Source organism: Dictyostelium purpureum (assembly GCF_000190715.1).
Source record: "Dictyostelium purpureum unplaced genomic scaffold DICPUscaffold_352, whole genome shotgun sequence".
NCBI lineage: Eukaryota > Evosea > Eumycetozoa > Dictyosteliales > Dictyosteliaceae > Dictyostelium > Dictyostelium purpureum.
In genome coordinates this window covers 1-11153 of record NW_003519688.1, presented here as the reverse complement: position 1 = coordinate 11153, position 11153 = coordinate 1, and the positions used below count along the sequence as shown (strand labels likewise).

The 11153-nt window shown below is 25.1% G+C and overlaps 4 protein-coding genes across 4 annotated transcripts; 2 read left to right on the top strand and 2 right to left on the bottom strand.

The window, feature by feature from the left end:
• Positions 1 to 619: 619 nt before the first annotated feature.
• On the bottom strand, positions 620 to 2154 carry DICPUDRAFT_83174 (uncharacterized protein; the record flags this gene model as incomplete). The annotated part of the gene is made up of 3 exons (XM_003292512.1): positions 620 to 1132; positions 1226 to 1408; positions 1489 to 2154. 3 exons carry the CDS (start codon positions 2152 to 2154, stop codon positions 620 to 622), a joined length of 1362 nt encoding a protein of 453 aa, XP_003292560.1.
• Positions 2155 to 3471: 1317 nt separating this feature from the next.
• Positions 3472 to 6698, top strand: DICPUDRAFT_95640 (uncharacterized protein; the record flags this gene model as incomplete). Its single annotated transcript, XM_003292516.1, has 2 exons — positions 3472 to 5742; positions 5944 to 6698. The coding sequence occupies exons 1-2, from the start codon at positions 3714 to 3716 to the stop codon at positions 6696 to 6698; spliced, it is 2784 nt and encodes a 927-aa protein (XP_003292564.1). The 5' UTR covers positions 3472 to 3713.
• A 1074-nt stretch (positions 6699 to 7772) lies between these two features.
• Positions 7773 to 9745, top strand: DICPUDRAFT_157293 (uncharacterized protein; the record flags this gene model as incomplete). Its single annotated transcript, XM_003292515.1, has 4 exons — positions 7773 to 8179; positions 8263 to 8344; positions 8428 to 9086; positions 9166 to 9745. The coding sequence occupies 4 exons, from the start codon at positions 7773 to 7775 to the stop codon at positions 9743 to 9745; spliced, it is 1728 nt and encodes a 575-aa protein (XP_003292563.1).
• A 274-nt stretch (positions 9746 to 10019) lies between these two features.
• DICPUDRAFT_50512 (uncharacterized protein) lies at positions 10020 to 11148 on the bottom strand. The gene is made up of 3 exons (XM_003292511.1): positions 11003 to 11148; positions 10753 to 10901; positions 10020 to 10685 (listed from the first exon to the last, which is right to left on the bottom strand). The coding sequence occupies exons 1-3, from the start codon at positions 11127 to 11129 to the stop codon at positions 10314 to 10316; spliced, it is 648 nt and encodes a 215-aa protein (XP_003292559.1). The 5' UTR covers positions 11130 to 11148; the 3' UTR covers positions 10020 to 10313.
• Positions 11149 to 11153: the final 5 nt, after the last annotated feature.

Sequence of the window (11153 nt, the reverse complement as noted above, 5' to 3'; positions counted from 1 at the left end):
TTTTTATTTTATATAAATAAAAAAATAAAAAAGTAAACCCCATATTACTCCATTAAGAATCTTAAATAATGAAAACAAATCTGTTTTTCTTGTTTTATTATTGTTGATTAATACACAAAAATATTAACTTTTAATAATAATAGAAGATATTAATAGATTTAAAAAATTTTAAAAATAATAAAAAAAAAAAAAATTATTTTTAAAAAAAAAACGCACATGTTAAATTAAATTTGATAAAATAAATGATTAAATTATATATTGTAAATATTGCCCAATCTTATAATTAGACAATTATCCTACCTTATTTTTGTGATATATTTAGAAATTAATTTTAATAATTGCATAAAGTTTGTATTTAAAACAAAAGATATTCTTAAATGAAAACGATAAAAACAATATTTATTAATATTATTTAATTTTCTCTTTTAAATGTCCATATTACCTCAAATGGGGTGGAAAATCCCAAAACTCTTATTATTCCCTTTTCAAATTTTTACTATAATTGTATCAAAAACCTATCTATTTAAATTTAATAAACTTTAAATAAAACAAATTAAATTTAATAAACTGAATTAAATAAAAAGAAATGTAAAAAAAAAAAAAAGATTTGTTTATTTTATTAAGATGAAGCAGGTGTTTGTGGAGTTGAAGGTGCCATTGAAATTTGTTGTGGGGTTGGGTTTGGTGTGGTTTGTTTTGATAAATAATTCTTTACAAGCTCTTCAGTCATTGGTTGGTAATAGAAAGATGCATGTCTCTCTTCTTCGAAACCAGTTGAAGTATTTGATTTTGAAACTTGGTAATCCTTAATGAGATTTGTAGTTGTATCATTAAGGAATCCTAATGGGTCTTTTGAAAGGTTTTCCATGAAATCACGCTTTCTTTTATGAAGATAAATCTTTTGAATATGTTGATTAATCTCTTCATTGAAAGCTGCAATATCTTTTCTAAGGTTACCATGAACATTGAATGGTTCATCAACTTCAACTTGGATATCATATGCTTGTTCATAATCTTTTGGATCTCCTGAAAGATGCAAAGTATAATTAAATTCTAATGGGTCTGGTGGTGATAAATGTTCTCTTAATAATTGAGGTATTTGATTAAATTGTAATTCATCTAAATTAAATATCTAGAAATATGATAATATAAATTAATATTAATATTATACTATATAAAATAGTTATTTATCAACAATAATAATAATGTTGTTGTGTTGACCTACATTCTTTAAATTTTCATCACATGTAATTTTCTTTGTATCTGGGTCTAGTAATGTATTAGATTTGATATAATGCCATAATGCTAAAATAATTCTTGGTTTTGTATCTGTATGAATATTTAATAATTGTGAAAGTCCACCCAAAACCTTATATTTTTGTGGTACATGATCTAAATACATTAAAATCTATTATAATAATAATAACAATAATAATGTTAGTTTATGTATACTAATAATAGTGATGATTTGTATATTAATAAACTTACTTTTACATCGAGTTCTTGATTACCATTTCTTTTAATTTCAAAACCATCAGTTTCTGTAAAAGTTTGAGATTTATCCCATTCACAAGTATCTCTATGACCAATTTGAATAAATACTTTTTTAAAGAATGAAGAGAACTTTTTTTTGGTTGGAGTTGGGACAAGGAGTGAGGAGGTTTTTGGAGTTTTATTTGTTATTGGGAAATCGTGATTACCAATTTCATTATCTTCTAATAATCTACCTTCAACACGTAATGTCCACGAAGATCTTTCCGAGACTGATGCTAGTGATTTGTTATCTAAATGATAATATGATGTTTGATTTGCATATGTATTATAAATTGATAAACGGAGTGTTTTAATGTTTTTATTTGATGTTCTTCTGGTAGACTCTTGCAAGTCGATTAAACGTTTATTAATTGAACTATCCAATTTTTCTTCAAATTCTAATAATTGCTGGAATAACAAACACTCTGGTGCAAATGACATGATCTCTTCAACGGGTAATGTAACCGATGGTGGTAATGTTGGTAACCCTGATCCTCCAATTTGACCACTATTAATAACTTTATTTACAACTTGGTTTGGTATATTAGTTGAAGCGATTGGTAATTTAGCTTTCTTTTTTTTTGATGATGTTGGGGTTGTGCCATTTTCTTTTTTTGACATTTTTAATTAATCTATTATAATAATTTGATTTTGATTTTGAAATTTATTTAATTATTAAATTTTTTGTTTTTTTTTTTTTTAAAATTTTTTAAAAATAGATATAGTTATATTTTATACAAATTATTTTATTATTTTAATGTTTATAAAAAATTATTTCTAAAATTGTAAATTATAGATTGATTCCAATATTTATTTATTTTAAAATAAAAAAAAAATAAAAAAAACTAATTTTGTAAAATTAATTAAAATCCTAGTTTTTTTTTATTTTTATATTGTTGGATCTTGTGTTTTTTTGGTTAGAATTAATTCCTTTGAAGAAAACAATTTATTTTTTCAAAATAATAATTCAAAAAAAATTAAAAAAAAATTAAAAAAAAATTTTAAAAAAAAATTAAAAAAAAAATTTTAAAAAAATTTAAAAAAAAAAAAATTTATTTCTAACTGAAAAAAATTTAATATTTTTTTATACATTTAAAATTTTACATTGTTGTTGTGGCAAAACCAACTCGATAAGTTTTTTTTTTTTTCATAGCTTTTAATAATCTTATTTTTAATAATATAGTTTTAATATTTTATAGTTTATATTTTATTTTACATTTTGGTTATTTATTAAAAATATTCAGTTATTTATTATATTCTTAAAGTTTCTTTGTATGTATTATTATTATAAATATCAATTTAATTATTTTATTTAATAGGCCAATTAAAAAAAATAAAAATAAAAAACCAGAAAAAAAAAAAAAAAAGAGCAAAATAAAAAAAAAAATAACAAAATAAAAAAACAATAAATAAGATAATCTATGACATAATAAGATTACTATTAATTATTATTAATTACAGTCTATCAATCTATATAATCACTCTCTTTCTTCACTAATCTCTATAAATAACAACACTCATCACTCCACACATACACACACATACACACATACACACTATAACATCCAATATAAATAATTTATTTTTATATTCATATAATTATTTTTTTTTTTTTTTTTTTTGTGTGTTAATTTAAAATACTGTGTGTTTCTATTATTATTATTTGATTTATATGCTGGATTACTATATTGTTTTTTTTATATAAAATTGTTGTTATATTATCATAAAATAAAAACCAACCACTTTTTTTTCAAATATTATATAAATTTAGCTATCTACTTAGTGTGGGTACCTCGTGTTTATCTCTTTTTCACTCTAAATTATCCAAAAGTTTTTTTTTATTTAATTTTTTATTTTTTTTTATTTTATTTTTTATTTTTTTTTATTTTTTAAAAAATAATTGTTTTTTTTATTTTTTTATTACTATTAAACCTATTAAATTAAATAATATTTTTAGTATTATTGCGTATTTATTTTATTTTTTTTGTACTTTTCTTTATCATAAACTAATTTCTAATTTTGTAATTATTTTTATTTATCAATTTTATTATTATAATTTAATTTTATAAACATTTAGGTATCATTAATATATTTATAATAGTCCCAATAAATCAAAATTTTTTTTTTATTATTTTTTTTTTTTTCAAAAACATAAATAAAATAGTTTTATAAATAATAAAATGTTCTCTACTAAAAATGGTAGTGATTCAGATGAGGAAAAAGAATTAATGGATGAAATTCAATTAAATCAACCTTTAAATATATCGTCACCGGGGCTAATCAATAATAATGACTCATCAGCAGGTTTAGAATTTATCAACCAAATGGAACAAGTCTTCAAAGCTATAGATACAGAAGAAAATGGTATAATTTCATTATCACAATTAAGACATGAGATCGAATCTTTAACTGGTGAGCCTTTAGATAACAACCCAACAATCGGTAAACTATTAAATTTCCTTAGAATTGTACATAGAAGCGAAGTTCAAAAGAATCAAGATGACGAAGATGACGATTATGTAAATTTAGATGACGACGAAGATAATGGAAATACTCTAGATGATAAATCTTTTGATGAACTATCATTCGAGAATTTAGAATTAGACGATAAAAAAATGGAAGAGGAAGATAATACATATATAGATTTTCAATCATTTATCGAATCAATGGCATCCTATATGGACGGAGGTGATCCTAAACTGTTAAGACAGCAAAGAATTGAAACTTTTAAACTCCCAAAATTCAAGGTACCATTGGAGCTATTAAAAAAATATAATATAACACCCAAATATCTATCACCAATGATCAGTAGCGCAAGTGGAAGTCCATTATCAGAAGGTGTCAACTCTGTCGGCTTGTTATCTCCCAACTCCACATCTCAATTCAGTCATACACAGGGCTTCAAAAATAACAGCGTAACTAACAGCCCATCAAAAAATAAATTTGGAAGATTATTTACATCCAAGCCAATAATAACATTTGATCAATTTACCCACTTGGTGACAAAACTAAATTATGGAAAGGAGATACCAAAACAAAAGCTATTAATGTATATACGTGACTTGCCAACTGACAAAGATGATTGCATTGATGCAAATTTATTTTTATCAAGATTTGGGGGATTAAATCATCCTATGAGCCCAAAACTAACCTATGATGGCGAGCAACAAGACGATCAATACAATATACACAGCCAAGGAAGTAGTCCACCAAACTCGACGAGCCATATCACTGGCAATAAAGGTCGTCTAAATAGTAGTGGTACGAACTATGGAACTAACCAATGGAATAAAAGCTCACAAATTGTAGACCAACTTCAAGACTCTTATAAAGTTTTAGAAAAAGAATGTGAATCTTTTCAAAGCGAAATATCAATGTTGGAAAAATCTCGTCAAGTATTGGAGCAAAATTTAAGAAAAAAGGACCAAGAAATTGATCGTCTTAGAAAAGATGCTAGGTTTGCAGAGGGTATGAGGGATGCCAACAAAGATCTCATGGTTCAAAATAATAACTTAAAGACCCAAATATCCAAGCTCACACTAAATGAAGATCTTTTACGTGAATCAATAGACTTGGAAAAAGATAAAGCTCGAGAACTTAACGAATCAGTTGTTTTAAAAGATTTAGAAGTTAAAAAATTAAAACTCCTATTAAAAACTCAACAAAACATTAATAATAAATTGGCAATGATGGTATCGTTCGATGACGGAAAATCTGGAAGTGGTAGCGGCAGTACGAGTCCAAATATAATCGTAGATGAAAAAGATAGAAATTTTACAAGTAGAAGAATCAAACCAACAATAGATAGAGCCAAGCAGGTACTCAGTAGACAAAAATCTGAAAAATTCGAAATTGATAAATATTCAACATTACATGCAAACAATAACTTTGCTTTATTTTTAAAACAACAACAATTATTACAACAACAACAGCAACAACAATCACCACCAATCACAAGCGGAACAAACTCTCCACAATCTTTACAATATGAATTTGAGCAATTACAACAACAACAATTTCAATATCCACAACAAAACGATAATAACAGCAATACTATAAATGAAGAACCAGAGTCTGAATTGGATTCATTAAAACAACAATTAAGCGGATTGGATGGTGGCTTCAATTTACCATCAGAATACGAAATTAATACTGATGAAAATAATTCTCTTGATGATTTAGCCAACACACCACTAAAAGATGGCAATAGTACATATCAATCAGAATCAAATTCGCCAATGCGTTCACAATCACCACTTACAATTAATAACAATAATTCATCAACAACCACAACAAATAATAGTAATGAAATTTTATTATCTAAAATATCTGATGGACCACAGCCAATTCACATGATGTCACCAATTAGCCCTAATATTTTATCTTCATCATACCAAAATTTATCAACAGCCTCACCAACTGTTACACCAAATAAAAATAACTCTATTAGGGTTTCAAGTCCATCAATTAAATCAACACCATCATCAGCACCAATGTTTTCAACCCCACCAGCAAATTCATTATCACCATTTAGTCTTACAAGTCCAAATGGTGGTAGTGGTTTCAAAAGTAGCGGTAATAAATATGGTACTATATCAGGTGGTATTTCACCATTTGTACAACAACAACAACAAACACAACAACAATACCAACCACTACACCAAGCATCTAGCAATAACCAGTCAATTAAATCACCACAACAGTTCCAGCAAAACCTTCAACAATATAATCAAATTAATTTTTCATCACCGACCCTAACAAGTTCGTTAAACTCAAGTAATAATAATATGCAACAAGTACAAGATCAATTTAATGTTGGTAGTATTCGTAGATTAAAGAAATCAGATTTAATAAGATTGCACACTGAAGAAATGGAGGAACAAAACGAATCAGCTCAATTAATAATTTCAGAAGCTGAAAAAGCTCTTGAAGAATTTAAAAAGAATAGTTCAATTGAAATGCAACGTATTCAAAAAATGTATCAAGAAGAAAAACAATCAAGATTTGCCATAGAAAAACAATTACAAAACCAATTGGATAAAAATAAAGAAATGGTCACTGGCAAAGAGCAATCCAGCACATGGGGAGGAATGCAAAACTTTTTTTCATTTGTTTCAAATTATTTACCCTCAACTTTATTTTGTAATTTATCAAATACAAGTTAATTTAATTAAAAATAATAGTAATATTAACAACAATTTTAAAAACATTATACACATATATTTAAAAAAAAAAATGTAATAATAAAGAAAAACAATTATTGTACAAACACTCATAATATAAAAATTTAAATTTACAATTAATAATAACATCTATATAGATCAATTATTTTTATTTTTATTTTTTTATTTATTTTTAGTTTTTCATTTAATTATTATTTATTTTAATTTTTTTTTTTTTTTCTTTTTTTTTTCTTTTTTGAAAATGATAATTAAAATTAAAGTTTTATCTTTAATGATGATGATTTTTTTTTTTTTTTTTTCAAAAAAAAAACTAAACAAATTTTAGTTTTTATTTTAATTTTATTATTAAAAAAATTAAAAATTCGATTTTAATAGAATGTGAAACTGGATAAAGAATTTTAATTTCTTTTAAAAAAAAAATAATTATATAACTTTTTGGATTATTATATAAAGTTAGAAAAAAAAAATTATTAAATAAATTTTTAAAAAAAATTTTTAAATTTTTAAATTTTTTTTTTTATTTTTTTTAAAATTTTTTAAAATTTTTTTTTTATATGAAAATAATAATTATTTTTCTATGTTGTTGTTATTTGGAAAATCTTATATAAATAACAGTTAAATATATTAGTAATAACCAAATCAATATCGCGTATACCCATAATTTTTTATCATCCTCAACTATATTGTTTTTAATTGAATTAATATAGCAGAATAAATAAATAACGAAAGTTTATAAATAACAATTTCAATACACAATTTTTTCTTTTTTATTTCTTTTTATTTTTTAATATATATATTATTTATTTTTAAAAAAAGTTATTAACTTAGCTTTATTTATCTCAATCACAACACCATCAATTTAATCTATTTTTAGTACCTTTTTTTTTTTTTTTTTCAAATTTCAATAAAAATTACATACAATATTTATTTTTTTTAATCAAATACAAAATCTATACAAATAATAAGATTAAATAATAGAATCACAATAACATAAATATCATAATAAGTATAATAGTACAATAGTAGCAATAGTTCATAGTTACATATTCAGTTCAAATGGAAACTACAAATTCAGCAAACCAAGAAAGACAACAACATGAAACTTTAAAAGATGATCCAACAAATACCAGCAGTGGAAAAGAATTCATAGCACATAGTAACAAACCACAGCCAAATGGACACAATAATCATCACGTTCACCATAGTCATCAACATCAACAACCACAACATCATTATCATAAAGAGAATCCCCATCAACAACAGCAATTACAACCACCAAAAGAAAACCCACAATCAGAACCAAATGTACACCAACCAGTTATCACTTCACAAATGCTCAGTAGTATAGTTCATAATGTTTCAAATATGGAGCATATACAATATAATAACTATGATATACCGTGGGGGTCAAAGAGTGTCGAAACATATGAAAAAATCGAACAAATTGGTGAAGGTACTTTTGGGTAAGATTGTCAAACTCTATTTCGATAAAATACTTTTATTAATAGTCATTTAAACTAATCTCCTATTATTTTAAATAATATAGTCAGGTTTATAAAGCAAAACATAAAGAAACTGGCGATATTGTTGCATTAAAAAAAGTTATTATGGACAATGAAGTGGAGGGCGTAAGTTATCAATATAAATAACCTTTATTTAAACAGAAAACATGTATTTATATATTAATTTTTTATATTTTTTTTTACCTCAGTTCCCAATTACAGCAATTAGAGAAATTAAAATTTTAAAGGAATTGCACCACCCAAATGTTATACATTTAAGAGAAGTTGTTACATCAAAAGCTAGCACAGCAAATAACCAAAAGGGAAGCGTATATATGGTATTTGAATATATGGATCACGATCTAAATGGTTTAATGGATAGTCCAGCTTTTAAATACTTCTCACCACAACAAATTAAATGTTACCTAAAGCAATTGTTAGAAGGTTTAGATTATTGTCACAGAAATAATGTATTGCACAGAGATATCAAGGGCTCCAACCTTTTGTTAAATAATAGTGGTATTTTAAAGCTAGCTGATTTTGGTCTCGCAAGACCCTTCAATAGTGCCGATAAGAGAATGACCAATCGTGTAATTACTCTTTGGTATAGACCACCCGAACTTTTATTGGGAGGGTCTCATTACGGCCCTGAAATTGATATGTGGTCTGTTGGTTGTATTATGGCAGAATTACTATCAAAGAAAACCCTGTTCCCAGGCAGAAACTCTATCGATCAATTAGATAAAATCTATCAAATCTGTGGCTCTCCAAATACTCAAAACTGGACCGAAGCCTCTGATCTGCCATACTGGGAAACTTTAAAACCAAAAAGAGAGTACCCACGTCAATTAAGAGAACATTACCAAAGGTAAATATTACATTACACTCACAAACCAATTGTACAAAAGTTTTATTTTATTAACACACAAATTTTTTTTAATTTATAGCGAAAATAAATTATATTTTACAAAAGAAGCATTTGATTTATTAGATAAGCTTTTATGTATGGACCCTAAAAAAAGAATAACGGCTTCAGAGGCTTTAGATAGCGCATACTTTTGGACCGAGCCATTACCATGTAACCCAAAAGATTTACCACAATATCCCTCATGTCACGAATATAGAAACAAAAAGAGAATAAGACAACAACAACAACCACAACAAGGCCAACCAGCTCAACAGCAAACAAACCAACAACAAACACAAAGCGCAAATTTAAATCTACAACAACCACCTCCACCAAACTACCAAGGCGGACATCACCAACCAAACTATCAAAACGGAAATACAAATATAAATTATAAAAAACAAAGAACCGATATAAACTATCAAACAAACCAAGGTGGCCCACTACAACCACCAGGCTATAATGGCAAAGCTCCATATGGTTCTCAATCAAATCCCCCTTCAAATCAATTTTCCAATCAACAAAATAAACCCCCTGCAAACAGAATACCCTCAAACCAGCCAACTCATAAAAATTTTCCACAAAACAGACCACAACAACAACCAAACCAACATAGATAAATTATAGGTATAACTATAAATATCTTTTATAATTAAACTATAAATAACAATTATTTAATATAATAATTTAAATAATTTTTATATCATTTTTAAAAAAAATTATACCATTTTCTTTTTTTTTTTTTTGTTTTTCTTTTTTTTTTCCAAATAATTTTATATTTTACAAATTAAATAACAATTTTACTAAATCCCTAAATACTTATAGTTTTTTAAAAAAAAATAAAAAATAAAGAATATTATGACAAAGTTTTCAAAATATCTCTTTAAATAAATATATTTTAGATTTTTGTTAAAGTTTTATTTAGTTTTTTATGTTTTTTTTTTTATAAATTAAAAAAAAAAAAAAGGAAGAGGGATTTGTGGGAGGAGAGGAATTTGAGTATTGATATTTTAAAACTAAAAGGTGAAAAATTATGGTTGTAATATATATTTAATACATCTTTGATATTTATTTATGAAAAAAAAAAGGATTATTTGTGTTATTATTATTATAATTTGTTTTAAATGTGAATATAATTAAAATAATGTTAACAATTGGTTTTTTTTTTTAATAAAAAAATAAAAAAGGTTATTTTGTATTGTTGTTTGTTGGTTTTGATTGTGGGACTACAACTTTGTTTTGTCTATAGAATTGGGTTTGTTGAGGTTGATTTGATCCACCGGTTGATGTTGTTGTAGTTGTGGTTTGTTGAGGTGATTGTTCAGAGTCAACATTATATGATGGAGTAGATAATATTTGTCTAAAATGTTCATCTGTGGCTATATTTGAAACAGTAGAGACGTTTTTGGCTTGATTTGTTGATGTTGTAGTGGTTGTGGTGTGTTGTTGTTGTTGTTGTTGCATTTGTTGTTGTTGTTGTTGAATTTGATATTGAATTTGTTGTTGAATTTGTTTATTTTCAACTGACAATGGTTTTTCAAGTGGTGGTTTTTCTCTTAACTAAAAAAAAAATATAAAGAGTTAATATTATCTTTTTATAGCAATAATAATTAATTTAATGACCTACTTTTCTAACAATAACCCAATCAAACATATAATCATATCTATAACCTTCTCTAACAAACATTTCTCTTAATAATTTTCTAAGGTAAAGGAAATCTGGTTTATCTTCAAATTTTAAGAATCTGGTATAATTTAAAAATGTTGCAAATTCATCTATTTAATTTAAAAAAAAAAAATTTTAAAAAAAACGAAAAAAAAAAAAAAAATTAGTTAGCTAAAAATATAGGTAATATAATAAATTTTGTTATACATACTTGGGAAACCAGTGCACAAAGTATCAATTTTGGTTTGAGCTTTTTTATCGCAAATCTTTTCGTATTTATCTCGTTTGGTGTAAGCTTTTAATCCTTGCCATGGTAAACTGCCTCTATTGAAATACATGAGAACGTAACCAAGAGATATCGA

Bases quoted from the DNA above. Each gene is read 5' to 3' on its own strand.
- DICPUDRAFT_50512 (XM_003292511.1), bottom strand. From the start codon at position 11,129: ATGTATTTCAATAGAGGCAGTTTACCATGGCAAGGATTAAAAGCTTAC. The intron at 10,902-11,002 runs GTATGTATAACA...TAAATTAAATAG, and splicing joins TTTGTGCACTGGTTTCCCAA to ATGAATTTGCAACATTTTTA. The intron at 10,686-10,752 runs GTAGGTCATTAA...TTTTTTTTTTAG, and splicing joins ATTGGGTTATTGTTAGAAAA to TTAAGAGAAAAACCACCACT.